Source organism: Cyclopterus lumpus, chromosome 20 (assembly GCF_009769545.1).
Source record: "Cyclopterus lumpus isolate fCycLum1 chromosome 20, fCycLum1.pri, whole genome shotgun sequence".
In the NCBI taxonomy this organism is placed as follows: Eukaryota; Metazoa; Chordata; class Actinopteri; order Perciformes; family Cyclopteridae; genus Cyclopterus; species Cyclopterus lumpus.
In genome coordinates, this window is record NC_046985.1 from 14,283,228 (window position 1) to 14,305,752 (window position 22,525).

General features: G+C 41.1%; 1 protein-coding gene across 1 annotated transcript in view; it reads right to left on the reverse strand.

Moving 5' to 3' along the window:
- The window catches only part of dnah2 (dynein, axonemal, heavy chain 2), a 64,358-nt gene that overhangs the window by 15,578 nt on the left and 26,255 nt on the right, over positions 1–22,525 (reverse strand). The window contains exons 38-56 of the mRNA XM_034560743.1: positions 22,350–22,477; positions 10,374–10,526; positions 9,682–9,807; positions 8,250–8,468; positions 7,676–7,793; positions 6,852–6,988; positions 6,344–6,481; positions 6,032–6,190; positions 5,671–5,823; positions 5,061–5,152; positions 4,704–4,899; positions 2,912–3,136; positions 2,607–2,711; positions 2,132–2,320; positions 1,754–1,839; positions 1,421–1,551; positions 1,018–1,167; positions 529–696; positions 153–313 (exon numbers count right to left, since the gene is read on the reverse strand). Of these exons, the coding sequence (XP_034416634.1) occupies positions 153–313; positions 529–696; positions 1,018–1,167; positions 1,421–1,551; positions 1,754–1,839; positions 2,132–2,320; positions 2,607–2,711; positions 2,912–3,136; positions 4,704–4,899; positions 5,061–5,152; positions 5,671–5,823; positions 6,032–6,190; positions 6,344–6,481; positions 6,852–6,988; positions 7,676–7,793; positions 8,250–8,468; positions 9,682–9,807; positions 10,374–10,526; positions 22,350–22,477 (2,834 nt within the window). The remainder of the gene's footprint in view (positions 1–152; positions 314–528; positions 697–1,017; positions 1,168–1,420; positions 1,552–1,753; positions 1,840–2,131; positions 2,321–2,606; positions 2,712–2,911; positions 3,137–4,703; positions 4,900–5,060; positions 5,153–5,670; positions 5,824–6,031; positions 6,191–6,343; positions 6,482–6,851; positions 6,989–7,675; positions 7,794–8,249; positions 8,469–9,681; positions 9,808–10,373; positions 10,527–22,349; positions 22,478–22,525) is intronic.

Sequence of the window (22,525 nt, forward strand, 5' to 3'; positions counted from 1 at the left end):
GTCAAATGTAAAAAAGAAAAAACTGAGCTGAGATCATTTTCTTCTGTGTGAATTGAGATATTTCAACCATAAATGTAATCTGGATACAAACATAAATGAAAAGTAGACAGAGTAAGACAGATGGAAAGACAAAAAGATTTGACAACACAGACCTCAACAAACTCGTCCTGCTTATAGAGGTTAGGCACCTCGCCAGAGCTCAGGATATTGTTGATGTCCTCTAGGAAGGAGTCAACTACGATCTGGGTGTCATTAAACAAGAAGACTGTGGGCTTATTGGCCACACCAGTCAACCAGCACAGCTTCTTAATGTCTGAAAGAAAGGACAGAAAAAAACTGATATATATTGTAGCTGACTGAAGATGGGATGAGAGGACAAGACTGTTTTAAATATATTTGAGTATATTGTTATTCTAATGTTGTTTATATCCATCTTTTTTATTTATTCTTTATTTCAAGCAATGGGCGATACAGTCATGCTTTCCTTTTCTCAAACATCTGGGAATATGGTGGTGTGTTTGATCCCACCTTCTCTGAATTCCTGTTTCCGGTACTGCTTGGTGACTTCCACCTGGAATACCTCGTATTCACAGATGAAGGCAGCCATCTTAGACAGGCTCTGTCTGCCAGAGGCCCCAACACCAACCAGCAGCATGTTGCCCCTGAGCTGACTGATCACACGTACTACACGGGTTACTATGGAGGGAAAACAAAAATATGACCAATACATTTGAATTTCATATACAGTATTCTTATACCTGGCTTGTGTGTGGCGTGTGTGTGTGTGTGTGTGTGTGTGTGTGTTTGTGTTCTACTGACAAAGGTTTTCTACCAATTATTAAAATACTTTGTCCTCATATATCAGGTTACGTTGCCAGAACATTATAATTTTGATTTGATAAAAATCTGCTGTCATACCATTTTTTTTATTATTACAGTACCTCTGCACTTTGTGTCCATTTGAATATGTGTATGAGGGTGTGTGTGGATGTGTGTTTGTTGCGTTCTCATGTGTACTGTGATTGATGGCGTCTCGGAAGAACACCAGGCTCATGGGCACTACGCCGGGTGTCAGGTTGTAGTCCTCCAGCTGGGTCTCCATGAACGTCTTGAGACACTTCATGTCCAGCAGGTCCTCATACACATTAGACTCACCCAGGAAATCACCTGAAACACACACACACACACACACACACACACACACACACACACGCGCACACACGCAGACACACACACACACACACACACACACACACACGTTAATACATTCATATTCATATCTTCTGGTGTAATCATTAGGCTAACAGTTTCATAATGCTTAAACTACCAATCCATTAACTTAGTTGTAAGAGTTTAATTACAGTCATTTGTGTGACATTGATGAGTGGATGTATGTTTGTGTGTGTAGATACAAATGTACCAAATATTGGGGGTTGTTTGTTGGGGCAGATGTTGTGGTAGGTGAGGTCAAAAAGTGAGCCTAGTTTCTCCTCCAGCAAAGCCACAAAGGCCTTCATGTCACTGTGATCTACCAGCCTGTCTGAAACGACCCTGAAATCAACAACAAAACACAAGGAACAAATATCATCCAATACATAGCCAATGTGAAATAAAGTAGAAAGCCATTCTCAGATGGATATGTCCTCTGCCTCAGCTGAAGGACATACATACTAATGACTGTTATAATGAAGCTTGAACTATAGTAAATATGCTATATGACTGTGAGAAGGTCAGAGGTTTTGTGAAATGTTACCTGAAGCACTCATGGATCCACAGCCGAGCAATGTTGTTTTTGGTATCATGGAAATCTGGGTGAGCTCTTAGCAGACCTTGAAACACCTAGAATGGGTGGAACATTGAAAACAAATCACAGAGAGTTATTGTGACCTAATGTCACATAACTAAACACGTGAGTTATATAAGCTCTCAGGAACTTTCAGGAAAATATATTACCATAGCCAGTGATAAATGGACTGTTCTTGTACACTGATGGCAGGGGTCACCATGCAAGGGGCCACCTGCCCCATCAGGACTCTAACTAATCATTAATGACTATTCATACACAGCAGGCTTAGAATTTAGAATTCAGAGTTAAGTGTCACATTGACCATCTCTATGAATTAATGCGTACCTTGGAGATATCCCTGAGGTTGAAGAGGTAGTGGGTCTTGACTGGAGTGGGAAGAAAACAATCTGTGACGGCATGATACAGTTCTAAGGTGGCCTGAGTCAAAACCTCTCCGATGGGCTTCACCTCCTCCTTAAAGCCCTCAAGCTTTTGGTTGATCATAGTACTGTAGATCCGACGGATCTGGGACTCCTGCATGCAGAGATGACAGGTCTGTTTAAGTTTGGTACATCTTGTCAATGATAGAGCCGTGCCAATAAGATTTATAGATTTCAAAGTGGTGCTGGCTAAGGGAAGAACAACAGAATAGGAATCGTATAAGGTGTGATAATTCCATTTCATGTTGTCCAATTCACACATTCAAGTGTCAAGGCACTTATATTTTACAATCAAATGAGTTTCTCCAATGTGTAATCCTCAGTGGTAAAGGAGACGAGAAAGGAAGAGAGAGTTCAGCTAAATAGGCAGCGGAACTTACATGAGGAAAGGTCATATTGATGAGATTGAATCGACTCTGTAGGCGGCCAGATATATGAGTCCTCCCTCCACTAGGGGGCCCCATGGACGCCAACAAGAACATGTCCTAAGAATGCAGACAAAGCAGAGTGTTATGGCCTCATTAACACACTCCTGTGAAATGAACATTGGTCATGTAAAGCTCTAGACCCATTTTCTGAGAGAAAATGGAAAGAGGTGATTTATGGAGGAGGCACAAAGATATTAATCTCACAATCATCTGAAAACAGACCTCACTCCCACTCCGTTCAAAATGCTCTTTCTCACCTTCACAAACTTTAGGGTTTGGTTCTGGCGGTCATACCAGAAGCCATAGTCGATCCAGAGACGCAGTAGTTCCAGCGGTGGCTGGGATCCAAAGAGGTCATGGGCCGGCATGTTGAGGTCGTCAAGGAACCACAGCAGGCGTTTACCACCTGCTGGCAAAAACACCCCCTTGGTTCTCTTCTCTATGCGGCTTTCCACAATGGCCTGGATGTTATTAGTGGTGGTCTGGACAGACACAGAGAGACAAAAATACAGAAAAGATCAAATGGTATGTTTCATTGGGTACCTTAAATCATGAATACAAAACAAGGTGAGGGGGAGAGGGGAGGTGGGGGGGGGGGGGAAGGAAGATGAGGGGGTGGAGGTGAGGGGTGGGAGGTGAGGTGAGGGGGGGATGAGGGGAAAGGAGGTTCCTTCCTTGCCTCCTTAACTGCATTTATTCCTGTGTGTGTATTAGTGTACACAAAGACACACCCACATTTCCATATCTCTCCTCCTCAGCGATGTTTGTGTGTGTGTGTCTGTCAAACTGCACTAATTAGAACACCTGTTTGCTGCCAACATCTAAGGTTGCCATAGCGATAACTTCAAAGGCCAGACTTAACATGGAGGGATTACCTATCAAACTATCTCAAAAAGTCAGTTAACCGTAGCTCTATTTTTTTAGCCAATACTTTTTTGAGAGGAAGGATGACTTGATGAACACGGTGGGACTGTCGTGTATGAAATGTGTCTGTGGTCGCGATTTAGAAATCAGGTCCGACTGTCTGTGAGAAGACGTTTTGGAGGGAAAGATATAATGGAGGCGGGTGGGGCAGAGAGGTGGACTTGCTCCATCGTTACGGTTTCACCTGACACATGTGGGAAACATTGTGGATTCCATCGACACATGTGAGGACCAGCACAAGAATCCCTACGTTTTGATCCATAAATGGTGTAAAAAGAGTGACAATTGAGAAACTTGTGGCAAAATACGTTTTATTTTTGTAGGACTTTCGGTTCCTCCCTCTCACTCTGTCACTCTAGATCTGAACATTCCGTGCCATACACACCCATTATAAACTCAGAAACAGCTCGGAAATCTTCCAAAATCCGAACAAAGATTCCGTCTAAACTGTGCTAGCTATGAAAAAATGTCCAATTGGGCAAATAAACTCCATCCTTTTGTTAACGTTTTAAACTTTGTTTGTGTCGGACTGTGCGTACAATTATGGATGTGATTTCAGCTGATCAACCAAATTAGACAGTGCTTGATAGCTTGAAATGGCACCATCTGAGGAAAATCTGAACCAAAAATGATGTTTGTCTGCTAGTGATTCAATGCGTTGTGGGTTGAACTATGTCATTTGGCTATAACATTCAGAATCAGAAAAAACTGCTTTGAGAACTCATGGCATTATGGACTCTACTCCATTATGGAGATTAAAATAAACTTTGTTGGTGATTATTTAGTTGCACAGTTGTTCTAATCAATGCCGTAATAAACTGTCCACTGAATGCCATATGTGAAACAGCATTTAGTGACCTTCAAATATGTGCAGCTTCAATCAATGCACTTTCGGAATGACATTGGACAAATAAAAATAAATTAAAAACGAGAAATATGGGGAGCAGTCTACTACTTGTCCACAGTCATATCTAGTTGACACATATGATGCGTGTGCTAGCATGTGCATATGTATTTGTGGCATCTATAGATTACAGCATGTGTGTTGCAGCCCAGTGGACATTGAGGACATTCAGGTCATAAATCGTGGTTGTCATCTTTCTCTGTAATGAGGCCTTAACTAACCTGTGAAGACATGTTGACAGTGAGGGCAGCCCACTTGTTATCTAAGCCTTGCAGGACGCTCTGGGCCACCAAGGTTTTACCAGTTCCCACAGGCCCAGTGAGCAGCACTGGGTACTGACTCCACACCAGAGCCATAACCAGGAAGTTGTAGCGAACTGTATCCACTGTAGGAACAATAATCTTATAGAATGGAGCACTGCAGGAAGGAGGGAGGGATATAGATGCATTGTAGATGTTAGTGGGAGGTTATACCATATAGTGTTTATTCAAAAGTAAAAAATAACTGTATTGGCAGAGAGTCTAAAGGGTAAAAATATCCAACAGCTGATGTCAGATACACAAGAACACATTACTTACTTGGCATTGTAACGCCATCCCTTTGGCACTTTATCTTCAAAAGAAGCCCAGGTTTTGTTCTTGGTGTCCACATAGTACTCATAAACCGTGTCCTGTAAGACATTAAAAGATCAGATGATGTTGGTGCCTGCTCAGATACATTTATTCAGTTTGCTGATGGAAAGTGGGAGTGGACACAGTATTATCTCTTATTAGTAAAATGCCGAACCAAGGCGTGCAATTTTAAAACCATCTACACATCATATTGATAAACTGTTAATGATTAGTGTAATGATTGTAGAAAAGCAGGTTATTGCAGAAGGTCTCAAAGTAAAATAATGTTTAGACGTCAGAATCTATTCAACATCGAAACAGTTAACAAATCGGCTCTCACAAAAGCAATCCTGTTCATTCAGACAAATTGTCTGGAGGTTTATAGAATGGACCAATATTTGACAGGGACCAAAAGAAAAATGCTTCTGAGACGAAACAAAACAAGTGCTCGGCTGATGGTAATCAAAAGAAAATGTGACAAATTAGAGCCTCATAGAATAGCTTGAAGCTTCATTCTTAACTGTTTGACTGACTTTGTACATCATAAAAGTGTAAACAAATATGCTCTAAAGAGGACCTTGATGGGGAAGGTGCCTTCCATCTCCCGTATGAAGTTGTCTATCCTCTTGCGTCCGTCCTCGTCAACAGAGGCACAGATGGACCAGATGAGACTGAAGATGAACCAGAGTTCCACCATCGTACCCAAGTTGACTGTGTCTGAAGTATTCACCTGGAAAAAGGGAGAAAATTAGATAATGTCTGGCTTACAGTTTTATGGATTTACTTTCTAATGCTCTGATAATGTTTTGCTTAATTTCAGTCACAAGTCTGAAGTCAGTTATAACACGTCAATATTTAAGCAGTGCTTAAAAATGGTTGTCATTGAGAGGGATTACAATGTTCAGTGGAGGTTGCAGATGGTACTCTATTTGTCTTACCCCATTGCTGGGTGTGGCCAGGGCGTCGTAGAGGCGGCAGAGAGAGGTCACTCCATTTAGTTCAGTGATGGGAATCTGCTCTTTACAGTTGCTCTTTTTAAAGTTCAGTGTGCTCGCGATGTATTTCTCAAACAAATGCTTTAAATGATTCACTTCAGCCTGTGGAGAAATGGAGCGATAAATAGATGGAGATGGAACCGAACGGGTTCCAGAAAATAAGGGAATGAAACATGGTTTCCTTATGTTCCTCTAAAAAATGTGTTCATAAAGAAAGACAATGACTATTTATTATTCTGAGTGAATGGATTGTACCTTTGGCCGCTTGTCCAGCCAGGACTGAACAAAAGGCTTCCATCCCAGATCAGTGTAATCGTTGTAGACCATCCCACAGCGAGACACTGTAGCTGGAGAGGCCATTGCTAGGTTCTCCACTTCAAACAGCAAAGACACCTATGACCAAAACAATAGTTCCTCTGTTGTGATAGTTTTTACTGTACATGGTGTACTATGATACAGTAATACATGATAATTAATTGGATTATGTTTTGTTATTAGTTTCTTTCTTTTTTTAATCTGGGACCATAAACAAGATCAAATGTATCCTCCAAAAATGGGGATTTTGTTTCCACAGAGTGCATAATGTGTTTTTCCAGAAAAAGACACATTTACATACAAAACAAACATCAAAACAATTGTACAAAAGACATACATTAGTGTGTTAATGTATATGTGATATATATTACACCAGAATACTGTATGCTTTTCCTGCTAGGAAAAGTCAAAAAATGCCCACACGTCTAGTTTCTGCTGCTGTCTTCACCTGTTCAGGCATAGAGATTCTCTCTCCATTGATGAGCGTGAGCACCTTGTTGTCATCCATAACAGAGTTCATACTCTCTATCCACAGCGTGTCAACAGGCCCGTCAAACACAATCCACTTCTCATCTGGTTTCTCATCTAAAGAACGGAGAGGGGATGCAGTGTGATAGAAAAAGTGAAGAGACATATACATATAGTGGTATAATAATGTTTACTCTGTTACTTTTACAATTTTAAGACAGTAGGATTAACATGTCGATGTCATTCTTACCAGTTTATCTTTTGATTTCATGAATTTGATAAAAAAAACAGTAAATATATTGACCACAAAAAAGACCATGTACAAGAGTGTGTGTTGCAGGGCAAAGTAAAACATTTTGGAACTACAGTGCTGTGTGCTAGATCAAAACCTTTTGCCCCAGTAGTTTTAATACAACAGCCCAAACGCCAGGCAAAGAAAGGAAAGTGCCTAGTCTAGTGCCCATACCTGTTTGCAATTCAGTAAATCTTAGGTAAGATTGATAAAAAGGGCATTAACTGCAACATAAAACTTCCCTGTGCTCCATGACGATGAGTATGCGTAGTAAAACATAGAAAATGTGTTTAGAATGACAATTTTAAATGTACTGTCTGAAGCAACTGCTTACTAAGTGAAAGGCTGTCATCTCAGGCTTGCTGTAACATTTCACTGTTTACTAATACTAATACTACGTTAAGAAGCAAATTCTAAATAAATACATCTATAAAAATAAAACCTGTATGAATACTCTGTTAGAAATGGGACGGATATGGCCACTTATTCACAGCAGGGTGTTTTTAGTGCACCTGCGCAGGCTGATCTCATGAGGGAAGACAGCACTCCGTCAGACCACTCATTGGTGGAGAGGTCATTTTCTCCATACAGCTCTCCCAGACTCATTGCCTTGGGGTTCAGAGGATAATCCTGTTGTACCACAGGGTCCAAGGCATGGAAGAGAACATTATTGCATTAATAGATGCATTTTAATGACAGATCATAATTAGTGACGTCGGTTTGTCAGCTACAAAGCTTAAAGTGATGAGAACACATAAAAACAGTAGCTTTTTGAAGAGCACATGCATTTTTTGTTAATTGTGGAATCGGTTTTAGCCCCCGTTCTGATTAGAGCAAGGAGTTTACAAACACATACTGTACATTGATTTTAGTAAGTAAAAAATAAGAATACAACATTTGTAAATAAGAAGAAAGAAATCAGGATGAGAAGTAATAAGTAAGGACAGAGACAGTAGTAAGAAGATTCTGACTGTTTTACTAGAAGAATAAACTAGTGCCCCTTTTTGTGACGCAAGAACATTCCTTTTGTTTAAAAGCAACAGTATGAGCCAATACTTTTCAGTATTATTTTCCTTCCACACCCACCTGGACCAGGCAGAAGCCAGGCTCTCCCTTGCGGTGCAGGGAACTGAGGACAATCTGCAGAGTCCTCCAGGTAACACTCTTAGCACTGCCTGTCTTGCCCACCAGCATGGAGGAGTGTCGAGAATTCTTGGTCTCATAAAGTTGGATGACTTTGGCAATGGTAAAAGGAGTCATCTGCAAACCGCTCCGACGAAGCTCCACCTCTATAGTCTCCTTCAACTGCAACAAAATGACAGATAGTCAGTGATGGTGAAACCCTGAGGGACATTCTGAAGATACAGACACCAGTATTTGACCCCGACGTACTGGGGTCAAGTTGAATTAAATTGGTATTATTTTTTGTTATACATGTGGCTGTGCTTGTCAGACAACAAGATAAGAAAAATAATTATGCATTAAATTTAGAATCATCCACACATAAACACATGTAAAAATACACATTATTATAAAAATAACCTTTATGCGCTCCAACATATTCCAGACTTAAGACTTTCCTCTTTAATAGTGCTTATAGTTAGGGCTGAATCAGGTTTGCCCTGGTCCAGCCCATAGATATGCTGCTATAGGCTTATAGGCTGCTGGGGGATGTTTTAGGATACACTGAGCACCTCTCTCCTCTTCTCTCTCTGCTTATGGATGAATTTACATCTCTCCATTGCACCTTATTAACTCTGCTTCCTCCCCGGAGTCTTTGTGACTTCACGTCTCATAGGGTCCATTGGACCTGGCTGTGTCTGATGCCTCCTGCCTGGTGAGCCGGCCTCCTGCCTTGGCCCGTGCTGATGCGCCCCTCCCCGCCCCTCCCCGCCCCCCCTCCTCTTCCTCCTTCTGTTTCATGGATTGTGGCAGTCTGGATCGTGGTCCATGCCTACTACTAATTATTCATACATTTCTGTCATATTCATTGAATGTTTTATATAACTCTGTAATGCTGTCAATCTGTACACATGACATCTATTGCTTCTGTCCATCTGCTGCTCTCCTGAAGGTTTCTTCCCTTTTTCCCCTGTGAAAGTTTTTTTCTATTGTTTGGGAGTTTTTCCTGATTCGATGTGAGGTCCTGGGTCAGGGATGTCGTATGTGTACAGATTGTAAAGCCCTCTGAGGCAAATTCGTAATTTGTGATATTGGGCTATAAAAAATAAACTGAATTGAATTGAAAAGACAGATAGACAAAGTTGCAGAGACAATGGTGGCATCGATGTTGGTAAACACATTTTATGTATGCTACAATTAATATTACGAGGAACTGACAGACTGATTTTAGTCAGGACAACTTCTAGGGCAAGTGAACTATAGTTAAATTGCTGAACAGATAAGAAATAAAAACCTTGTTGGTAATTTTTTAATCAAAGAAGAAGGGACACTGTCATATAGCAAACAAAACAAAACACAAGCTTTCTGCTGGTTCCGATGTCAACAGCTGACTTACCTTGCCATAGTCTATAATGGGTATTTCCACAGCAGGGAACAAGTCCTGGGTGATCCCGTTCAACAGTGGCACGTCAGCAGAGGTCAGCTTAGCGATGTTCATGTCCTTCATAGCCATCAGCAGGATCTGAGAACAGAGATACAAAGGCAGATCCACTCACATTTACATTCCTTAGTTTATTTGAAAGGAAAGGACAGTAGTTAGTTTAGCTAAAGTTATAGGAGCTGGTTTCCTAGCATCCTATCATTTAGACAGGATGCCAAAAGGAGAGATGACAGCACAGCTTGGGTTCACATTCAAGCTCATGCATGTCATAGCAACTGCTTGATATTCGCGTGCAAGTTACATTCTAAGTATTAGTATGAATACAATTAGAATGCTTGTCTGGTTCGGGACCGGCTCCGTTACTCTCTCAAAGCCCAGCTCAGAAATAGAGCCGCACAGTCACTTTAACAGTGAGGGATATCTACTTGATTCGACTAACCCAGCCTCACTGTAGCTTTATAGAAACCTTTGAATAAGGACTATAGATATTATCAGCTTTCACTTACACTGGAAGTGCATAAAGGAGGGATCTGTTAAACACTAGTATGAACAACACAAATGATTATAGTAAGCAAAACCTGTTCCCAGTCGATTGGTTTGGTGCACATAAGAGAGCGAGCGAGAGAGCACGAGAGAAAGAGACTCACTTCTTCATCGGGAACGTTGGGGCAAGAGCGCCGCTTCGTTCCAGCATAGCGGAGCATGGAGGTGAGACTACGCAGGCCAAAATCATAGTGGTCCTGTTGAGACAGCTGCTGCACTGCCAGGGAGTACAGGGTGAACACTTTCTTTGCCAGGAGCTATGATGGGGAAAAAAACAGAGACAGAGGTAGAGTGTCTTTATGCTACTGAGTTACAGACACATAGGTAGAGTGTCTTTATGCTACTGACTTACAGAGAAAGAGACAGAGTGTCTTTATGCTACTGAGTTACAGAGACAGAGGTAGAGGGTCTTTATGCTACTGAGTTACAGAGACAGAGATAGAGGGTATTTATGCTACAGAGTTACAGACACAGAGGTAGAGTGTCTTTATGCTACTGACTTACATAGACAGTATTGTTAAGCTACTGAGTGACAGAGACAGAGTGTCTTTATGCTACTGAGTTACAGAGACAGAGATAGAGTGTCTTTATGCTACTGACTTACAGAGACAGAGGTAGAGGGTATTTATGCTACAGAGTTACAGACACAGAGGTATAGTGTCTTTATGCTACTGACTTACATAGACAGTATTGTTATGCTACTGAGTTACAGAGACAGAGACAGAGTGTCTTTATGCTACTGAGTTACAGAGACAGAGATAGAGTGTCTTTATGCTACTGACTTACAGCGACAGAGGTAGAGGGTATTTATGCTACTGAGTTACAGACACAGAGGTAGTGTCTTTATGCTACTGACTTACAGAGACAGAGGAAGAGTGTCTTTATACTACTGACTTACAGAGACAGAGGTACAGTGTCTTTATACTACTGACTTACAGAGACAGAGGTAGAGTGTCTTTATACTACTGACTTACAGAGACAGAGGTACAGTGTCTTTATACTACTGACTTACAGAGACAGAGGTAGAGTGTCTTTATACTACTGACTTACAGAGGTAGAGCGTCTTTATGCTGCTGAGTTACAGAGACAGGGGTAGAGTGTCTTTATGCTACATAGTTACAGAGACAGAGGTAGAGTATCTTTATGCTACTGAGTTACAGAGACAGAGGTAGAGTGTCTTTATGCTACTGAGTTACAGAGACAGAGGTAGAGTGTCTTTATGCTACTGAGTTACAGAGACAGAGGTAGAGTGTCTTTATGCTACTGATTTACAGAGACAGAGGTAGAGTGTCTTTATGCTACTGAGTTACAGAGACAGGGGTAGAGTGTCTTTATGCTACATAGTTACAGAGACAGAGGTAGAGTGTCTTTATGCTACTGACTTACAGAGGTAGAGGGTATTTATGCTACTGACTTACAGAGACAGAGGTACAGTATCTTTATGCTACTGAGTTACAGAGACAGAGGTAGAGTGTCTTTATACTACTGACTTACAGAAACAGAGACAGAGTGGCTTTATGCTACTGAGTTACAGAGACAGAGGTAGAGTGTCTTTATGCTACTGACTTACAGAGACAGAGGTAGAGTGTCTTTATGCTACTGACTTACAGAGACAGAGACAGAGTGTCTTTATGCTACTGAGTTACAGAGACAGAGGTAGAGGGTCTTTATGCTACTGAGTTACAGAGACAGAGATAGAGGGTATTTATGCTACAGAGTTACAGACACAGAGGTAGAGTGTCTTTATGCTACTGACTTACATAGACAGTATTGTTATGCTACTGAGAGACAGAGTGTCTTTATGCTACTGAGTTACAGAGACAGAGATAGAGTGTCTTTATGCTACTGACTTACAGAGACAGAGGTAGAGGGTATTTATGCTACAGAGTTACAGACACAGAGGTAGTGTCTTTATGCTACTGACTTACAGAGACAGAGGAAGAGTGTCTTTATACTACTGACTTACAGAGACAGAGGTACAGTGTCTTTATACTACTGACTTACAGAGACAGAGGTAGAGTGTCTTTATACTACTGACTTACAGAGGTAGAGCGTCTTTATGCTGCTGAGTTACAGAGACAGGGGTAGAGTGTCTTTATGCTACATAGTTACAGAGACAGAGGTAGAGTATCTTTATGCTACTGAGTTACAGAGACAGAGGTAGAGTGTCTTTATGCTACTGAGTTACAGAGACAGGGGTAGAGTGTCTTTATGCTACATAGTTACAGAGACAGAGGTAGAGTGTCTTTATGCTACTGACTTACAGAGGTAGAGGGTATTTATGCTACTGACTTACAGAGACAGAGGTACAGTATCTTTATGCTACTGAGTTACAGAGACAGAGGTAGAGTGTCTTTATACTACTGACTTACAGAGACAGAGAGGCTTTATGCTACTGAGTTACAGAGACAGAGGTAGAGTGTCTTTATGCTACTGAGTTACAGAGACAGAGGTAGAGTGTCTTTATGCTACTGACTTACAGAGACAGAGACAGAGTGTCTTTATGCTACTGAGTTACAGAGACAGAGATAGAGTGTCTTTATGCTACTGACTTACAGAGACAGAGGTAGAGGGTATTTATGCTACAGAGTTACAGACACAGAGGTATAGTGTCTTTATGCTACTGACTTACATAGACAGTATTGTTATGCTACTGAGTTACAGAGACAGAGTGTCTTTATGCTACTGAGTTACAGAGACAGAGATAGAGTGTCTTTATGCTACTGACTTACAGCGACAGAGGTAGAGGGTATTTATGCTACAGAGTTACAGACACAGAGGTAGTGTCTTTATGCTACTGACTTACAGAGACAGAGGAAGAGTGTCTTTATACTACTGACTTACAGAGACAGAGGTACAGTGTCTTTATACTACTGACTTACAGAGACAGAGGTAGAGTGTCTTTATACTACTGACTTACAGAGGTAGAGCGTCTTTATGCTGCTGAGTTACAGAGACAGGGGTAGAGTGTCTTTATGCTACATAGTTACAGAGACAGAGGTAGAGTATCTTTATGCTACTGAGTTACAGAGACAGAGGTAGAGTGTCTTTATGCTACTGATTTACAGAGACAGAGGTAGAGTGTCTTTATGCTACTGAGTTACAGAGACAGGGGTAGAGTGTCTTTATGCTACATAGTTACAGAGACAGAGGTAGAGTGTCTTTATGCTACTGACTTACAGAGGTAGAGGGTATTTATGCTACTGACTTACAGAGACAGAGGTACAGTATCTTTATGCTACTGAGTTACAGAGACAGAGGTAGAGTGTCTTTATACTACTGACTTACAGAGACAGAGACAGAGTGGCTTTATGCTACTGAGTTACAGAGACAGAGGTAGAGTGTCTTTATGCTACTGACTTACAGAGACAGAGGTAGAGTGTCTTTATGCTACTGACTTACAGAGACAGAGACAGAGTGTCTTTATGCTACTGAGTTACAGAGACAGAGGTAGAGGGTCTTTATGCTACTGAGTTACAGAGACAGAGATAGAGGGTATTTATGCTACAGAGTTACAGACACAGAGGTAGAGTGTCTTTATGCTACTGACTTACATAGACAGTATTGTTATGCTACTGAGTGACAGAGACAGAGTGTCTTTATGCTACTGAGTTACAGAGACAGAGATAGAGTGTCTTTATGCTACTGACTTACAGAGACAGAGGTAGAGGGTATTTATGCTACAGAGTTACAGACACAGAGGTATAGTGTCTTTATGCTACTGACTTACAGAGACAGAGGAAGAGTGTCTTATAGCTACTGACTTACAGAGACAGAGTACAGAGTGTCTTTATAGCTACTGACTTACAGAGACAGAGGATAGAGTGTCTTTATAGCTACTGACTTACAGAGAGGTAGAGGCGTCTTTATGCTAGCATGAGTTACAGAGACAGGGGTAGAGTGTCTTTATGCTACATGACTTACAGAGACAGAGGTAAGAGTATCTTTATAGCTACTGAGTTACAGAGACAGAGGTAGAGTGTCTTTATAGCTACTGAGTTACAGAGACAGAGGTAGAGTGTCTTTATAGCTACTGACTTACAGAGACAGAGGTAGAGTGTCTTTATGCTAGCTGAGTTACAGAGACAGGGTAGAGTGTCTTTATGCTACATAGTTACAGAGACAGAGGTAGAGTATCTTTATGCTACTGAGTTACAGAGACAGAGATAGAGTGTCTTTATGCTACTGACTTACAGAGACAGAGGTAGAGGGTATTTATGCTACAGAGTTACAGACACAGAGGTATAGTGTCTTTATGCTACTGACTTACATAGACAGTATTGTTATGCTACTGAGTTACAGAGACAGAGACAGAGTGTCTTTATGCTACTGAGTTACAGAGACAGAGATAGAGTGTCTTTATGCTACTGACTTACAGAGACAGAGGTAGAGGGTATTTATGCTACTGAGTTACAGACACAGAGGTAGTGTCTTTATGCTACTGACTTACAGAGACAGAGGAAGAGTGTCTTTATACTACTGACTTACAGAGACAGAGGTACAGTGTCTTTATACTACTGACTTACAGAGACAGAGGTAGAGTGTCTTTATACTACTGACTTACAGAGACAGAGGTACAGTGTCTTTATACTACTGACTTACAGAGACAGAGGTAGAGTGTCTTTATACTACTGACTTACAGAGGTAGAGCGTCTTTATGCTGCTGAGTTACAGAGACAGGGGTAGAGTGTCTTTATGCTACATAGTTACAGAGACAGAGGTAGAGTATCTTTATGCTACTGAGTTACAGAGACAGAGGTAGAGTGTCTTTATGCTAATGAGTTACAGAGACAGAGGTAGAGTGTCTTTATGCTACTGAGTTACAGAGACAGAGGTAGAGTGTCTTTATGCTACTGAGTTACAGAGACAGAGGTAGAGGGTCTTTATGCTACTGAGTTACAGAGACAGGGGTAGAGTGTCTTTATGCTACATAGTTACAGAGACAGAGGTAGAGTGTCTTTATGCTACTGACTTACAGAGGTAGAGGGTATTTATGCTACTGACTTACAGAGACAGAGGTACAGTATCTTTATGCTAGTGAGTTACAGAGACAGAGGTAGAGTGTCTTTATACTACTGACTTACAGAAACAGAGACAGAGTGGCTTTATGCTACTGAGTTACAGAGACAGAGGTAGAGTGTCTTTATGCTACTGACTTACAGAGACAGAGGTAGAGTGTCTTTATGCTACTGACTTACAGAGACAGAGACAGAGTGTCTTTATGCTACTGAGTTACAGAGACAGAGGTAGAGGGTCTTTATGCTACTGAGTTACAGAGACAGAGATAGAGGGTATTTATGCTACAGAGTTACAGACACAGAGGTAGAGTGTCTTTATGCTACTGACTTACATAGACAGTATTGTTATGCTACTGAGAGACAGAGTGTCTTTATGCTACTGAGTTACAGAGACAGAGATAGAGTGTCTTTATGCTACTGACTTACAGAGACAGAGGTAGAGGGTATTTATGCTACAGAGTTACAGACACAGAGGTAGTGTCTTTATGCTACTGACTTACAGAGACAGAGGAAGAGTGTCTTTATACTACTGACTTACAGAGACAGAGGTACAGTGTCTTTATACTACTGACTTACAGAGACAGAGGTAGAGTGTCTTTATACTACTGACTTACAGAGGTAGAGCGTCTTTATGCTGCTGAGTTACAGAGACAGGGGTAGAGTGTCTTTATGCTACATAGTTACAGAGACAGAGGTAGAGTATCTTTATGCTACTGAGTTACAGAGACAGAGGTAGAGTGTCTTTATGCTACTGAGTTACAGAGACAGGGGTAGAGTGTCTTTATGCTACATAGTTACAGAGACAGAGGTAGAGTGTCTTTATGCTACTGACTTACAGAGGTAGAGGGTATTTATGCTACTGACTTACAGAGACAGAGGTACAGTATCTTTATGCTACTGAGTTACAGAGACAGAGGTAGAGTGTCTTTATACTACTGACTTACAGAGACAGAGAGGCTTTATGCTACTGAGTTACAGAGACAGAGGTAGAGTGTCTTTATGCTACTGAGTTACAGAGACAGAGGTAGAGTGTCTTTATGCTACTGACTTACAGAGACAGAGACAGAGTGTCTTTATGCTACTGAGTTACAGAGACAGAGGTAGAGTGTCTTTATGCTACTGACTTACAGAGACAGAGGTAGAGGGTATTTATGCTACAGAGTTACAGACACAGAGGTATAGTGTCTTTATGCTACTGACTTACATAGACAGTATTGTTATGCTACTGAGTTACAGAGACAGAGTGTCTTTATGCTACTGAGTTACAGAGACAGAGATAGAGTGTCTTTATGCTACTGACTTACAGAGACAGAGGTAGAGGGTATTTATGCTACAGAGTTACAGACACAGAGGTAGTGTCTTTATGCTACTGACTTACAGAGACAGAGGAAGAGTGTCTTTATACTACTGACTTACAGAGACAGAGGTACAGTGTCTTTATACTACTGACTTACAGAGACAGAGGTAGAGTGTCTTTATACTACTGACTTACAGAGGTAGAGCGTCTTTATGCTGCTGAGTTACAGAGACAGGGGTAGAGTGTCTTTATGCTACATAGTTACAGAGACAGAGGTAGAGTATCTTTATGCTACTGAGTTACAGAGACAGAGGTAGAGTGTCTTTATGCTACTGATTTACAGAGACAGAGGTAGAGTGTCTTTATGCTACTGAGTTACAGAGACAGGGGTAGAGTGTCTTTATGCTACATAGTTACAGAGACAGAGGTAGAGTGTCTTTATGCTACTGACTTACAGAGGTAGAGGGTATTTATGCTACTGACTTACAGAGACAGAGGTACAGTATCTTTATGCTACTGAGTTACAGAGACAGAGGTAGAGTGTCTTTATACTACTGACTTACAGAGACAGAGACAGAGTGGCTTTATGCTACTGAGTTACAGAGACAGAGGTAGAGTGTCTTTATGCTACTGACTTACAGAGACAGAGGTAGAGTGTCTTTATGCTACTGACTTACAGAGACAGAGACAGAGTGTCTTTATGCTACTGAGTTACAGAGACAGAGGTAGAGGGTCTTTATGCTACTGAGTTACAGAGACAGAGATAGAGGGTATTTATGCTACAGAGTTACAGACACAGAGGTAGAGTGTCTTTATGCTACTGACTTACATAGACAGTATTGTTATGCTACTGAGTGACAGAGACAGAGTGTCTTTATGCTACTGAGTTACAGAGACAGAGATAGAGTGTCTTTATGCTACTGACTTACAGAGGTAGAGGGTATTTATGCTACAGAGTTACAGACACAGAGGTATAGTGTCTTTATGCTACTGACTTACATAGACAGTATTGTTATGCTACTGAGTTACAGAGACAGAGACAGAGTGTCTTTATGCTACTGAGTTACAGAGACAGAGATAGAGTGTCTTTATGCTACTGACTTACAGAGACAGAGGTAGAGGGTATTTATGCTACAGAGTTACAGACACAGAGGTAGTGTCTTTATGCTACTGACTTACAGAGACAGAGGAAGAGTGTCTTTATACTACTGACTTACAGAGACAGAGGTACAGTGTCTTTATACTACTGACTTACAGAGACAGAGGTAGAGTGTCTTTATACTACTGACTTACAGAGGTAGAGCGTCTTTATGCTGCTGAGTTACAGAGACAGGGGTAGAGTGTCTTTATGCTACATAGTTACAGAGACAGAGGTAGAGTATCTTTATGCTACTGAGTTACAGAGACAGAGGTAGAGTGTCTTTATGCTACTGAGTTACAGAGGTAGAGTGTCTTTATGCTACTGATTTACAGAGACAGAGGTAGAGTGTCTTTATGCTACTGAGTTACAGAGACAGGGGTAGAGTGTCTTTATGCTACATAGTTACAGAGACAGAGGTAGAGTGTCTTTATGCTACTGAGTTACAGAGACAGAGACAGAGTGGCTTTATGCTACTGAGTTACAGAGACAGAGGTACAGTGTCTTTATACTACTGACTTACAGAGACAGAGGTAGAGTGTCTTTATGCTACTGACTTACAGAGACAGAGGTAGAGTGTCTTTATACTACTGACTTACAGAGACAGAGGTAGAGTGTCTTTATACTACTGACTTACAGAGACAGAGGTAGAGCGTCTTTATGCTACTGAGTTACAGAGGTAGAGTGTCTTTATGCTACTGAGTTACAGAGACAGGGGTAGAGTGTCTTTATGCTACTGAGTTACAGAGACAGAGTGTCTTTATGCTACTGAGTTACAGAGACAGAGTGTCTTTATACTACTGACTAACAGAGACAGAGGTAGAGTATCTTTATGCTACTGATTTACAGAGACAGGGGTAGAGTGTCTTTATGCTACTGATTTACAGAGACAGAGGTAGAGTGTCTTTATGCTACTGAGTTACAGAGACAGGGGTAGAGTGTCTTTATGCTACATAGTTACAGAGACAGAGGTAGAGTATCTTTATGCTACTGAGTTACAGAGACAGAGGTAGAGTGTCTTTATGCTACTGATTTACAGAGACAGAGGTAGAGTGTCTTTATGCTACTGAGTTACAGAGACAGGGGTAGAGTGTCTTTATGCTACATAGTTACAGAGACAGAGGTAGAGTGTCTTTATGCTACTGACTTACAGAGGTAGAGGGTATTTATGCTACTGACTTACAGAGACAGAGGTACAGTATCTTTATGCTACTGAGTTACAGAGACAGAGGTAGAGTGTCTTTATACTACTGACTTACAGAGACAGAGACAGAGTGGCTTTATGCTACTGAGTTACAGAGACAGAGGTAGAGTGTCTTTATGCTACTGACTTACAGAGACAGAGGTAGAGTGTCTTTATGCTACTGACTTACAGAGACAGAGACAGAGTGTCTTTATGCTACTGAGTTACAGAGACAGAGGTAGAGGGTCTTTATGCTACTGAGTTACAGAGACAGAGATAGAGGGTATTTATGCTACAGAGTTACAGACACAGAGGTAGAGGGTCTTTATGCTACTGACTTACATAGACAGTATTGTTATGCTACTGAGTGACAGAGACAGAGTGTCTTTATGCTACTGAGTTACAGAGACAGAGATAGAGTGTCTTTATGCTACTGACTTACAGAGACAGAGGTAGAGGGTATTTATGCTACAGAGTTACAGACACAGAGGTATAGTGTCTTTATGCTACTGACTTACATAGACAGTATTGTTATGCTACTGAGTTACAGAGACAGAGACAGAGTGTCTTTATGCTACTGAGTTACAGAGACAGAGATAGAGTGTCTTTATGCTACTGACTTACAGAGACAGAGGTAGAGGGTATTTATGCTACAGAGTTACAGACACAGAGGTAGTGTCTTTATGCTACTGACTTACAGAGACAGAGGAAGAGTGTCTTTATACTACTGACTTACAGAGACAGAGGTACAGTGTCTTTATACTACTGACTTACAGAGACAGAGGTAGTGTCTTTATACTACTGACTTACAGAGGTAGAGCGTCTTTATGCTGCTGAGTTACAGAGACAGGGGTAGAGTGTCTTTATGCTACATAGTTACAGAGACAGAGGTAGAGTATCTTTATGCTACTGAGTTACAGAGACAGAGGTAGAGTGTCTTTATGCTACTGAGTTACAGAGGTAGAGTGTCTTTATGCTACTGATTTACAGAGACAGAGGTAGAGTGTCTTTATGCTACTGAGTTACAGAGACAGGGGTAGAGTGTCTTTATGCTACATAGTTACAGAGACAGAGGTAGAGTGTCTTTATGCTACTGAGTTACAGAGACAGAGGTAGAGTGTCTTTATGCTACTGACTTACAGAGACAGAGGTAGAGTGTCTTTATGCTACTGACTTACAGAGACAGAGGTACAGTGTATTTATACTACTGACTTACAGAGACAGAGGTAGAGTGTCTTTATGCTACTGAGTTACAGAGACAGAGGTAGAGTGTCTTTATGCTACTGAGTTACAGAGACAGAGACAGAGTGGCTTTATGCTACTGAGTTACAGAGACAGAGGTACAGTGTCTTTATACTACTGACTTACAGAGACAGAGGTAGAGTGTCTTTATGCTACTGACTTACAGAGACAGAGGTAGAGTGTCTTTATACTACTGACTTACAGAGACAGAGGTAGAGTGTCTTTATGCTACTGACTTACAGAGACAGAGGTAGAGCGTCTTTATGCTACTGAGTTACAGAGACAGGGGTAGAGTGTCTTTATGCTACTGAGTTACAGAGACAGAGTGTCTTTATGCTACATAGTTACAGAGACAGAGTGTCTTTATGCTACTGAGTTACAGAGACAGAGGTAGAGTGTCTTTATACTACTGACTTACAGAGACAGAGGTAGAGTATCTTTATGCTACTGATTTACAGAGACAGAGGTACAGTGTCTTTATGCTACTGAGTTACAGAGATAGAGGTAGAGTGTCTTTATGCTACAGAGTTACAGAGACAGAGGTAGAGGGTCTTTATGCTACTGAGTTACAGAGACAGAGGTAGAGGGTCTTTATGCTACTGAGTTACAGAGACATAGGTAGAGGGTATTTATGCTACTGAGTTACAGAGACAGAGGTAGAGGGTCTTTATACTACTGACTTACAGAGACAGAGGTAGAGTATCTTTATGCTACTGATTTACAGAGACAGAGGTAGAGTGTCTTTATGCTACTGAGTTACAGAGACAGAGGTAGAGTGTCTTTATGCTACAGAGTTACAGAGACAGAGGTAGAGGGTCTTTATGCTACTGAGTTACAGAGACAGAGGTAGAGGGTCTTTATGCTACTGAGTTACAGAGACATAGGTAGAGGGTCTTTATGCTGGCTCACAGAGACAGAGTGTATTTATACTACTGAGTTACAGAGACAAAGGTAGAGGGTCTTTATACTACTGACTTACAGAGACAGAGGTAGAGTATCTTTATGCTACTGAGTTACAGAGACATAGGTAGAGGGTCTTTATGCTGGCTCACAGAGACAGAGTGTATTTATACTACTGAGTTACAGAGACAGAGGTAGAGGGTCTTTATACTACTGATTTACAGAGACAGAGGTAGAGTGTCTTTATGCTACTGAGTTACAGAGACAGAGGTAGAGGGTCTTTATACTACTGACTTACAGAGACAGAGGTAGAGGGTATTTATGCTACAGAGTTACAGAGACAGAGGTAGAGTATCTTTATGCTACTGAGTTACAGAGACAGAGGTAGAGTGTTGTTATACTACTGACTTACAGAGACAGAGGTAGTGTCTTTATGCTACTGAGTTACAGAGACAGAGGTACAGTGTCTTTATGCTACTGACTTACAGAGACAGAGGTAGAGTGTCTTTATGCTACTGACTTACAGAGGTAGAGGGTATTTATGCTACTGACTTACAGAGACAGAGGTACAGTATCTTTATGCTACTGAGTTACAGAGACAGAGGTAGAGTGTCTTTATACTACTGACTTACAGAGACAGAGGTAGTGTCTTTATGCTACTGATTTACAGAGACAGAGGTAGAGTGTCTTTATACTACTGACTTACAAAAGACAGAGGTAGTGTCTTTATGCTACTGAGTTATAGACACATAGGTATAGTGTCTACTGAGTTACAGACAGAAAAGGAAGAAACAAAAGAAGGAGGACAGAGGTAGAATGGTCAATCTCACCATAAGTAGGATTCAAATGTACAGTATAAACATAAGATGAGTCAGAGTGATTTAGCAGTAAATTAATCCATCACTTCCAATGCGTTGCTTTAGTGAGCATCAAAGACGCGTCCCAAAGCATAGCTCAACTATACAGACAGCTTGCATTTCAGCAGGAGAGAGCGTCTGTATTAAGACTTACTCTCCCACCATGGCCCTTCACCAAACCCTATTCCGACACTGATCCCAGACCAGTGCTTACTGCTTAAAGAAGATTGAAATCAGTGGGGAAACAGATGGATCAACACCTACCTTTGATCTATGTTCAGCTGAGGCTTCAATACCTCACATTTCCCAATGAGATCACATTCATGCACAGTGAAATAACCAGCATGGTCTGTTAAAAACCTTGAATAAATTATAAAATGTAATCCCGCCTGAGCTCTTCACATAAAGTGGGATTAGAGTATAAAATATCCTTGAGTTGTCATACCTTGCAATTGTTGAAGCCCTCTACAAACAGTATGATCTCAGCTATTAGAGTAGAGTCTGGCACCACCATGGAGACAGGTCTGAACATGGACTTGAGGTTGTCTGGAAGTTCCGTACGACCAGCGTAACCTAGGAAAACAAAGCAAATGGAGAGAAGAAATATTGAATTATAAACAC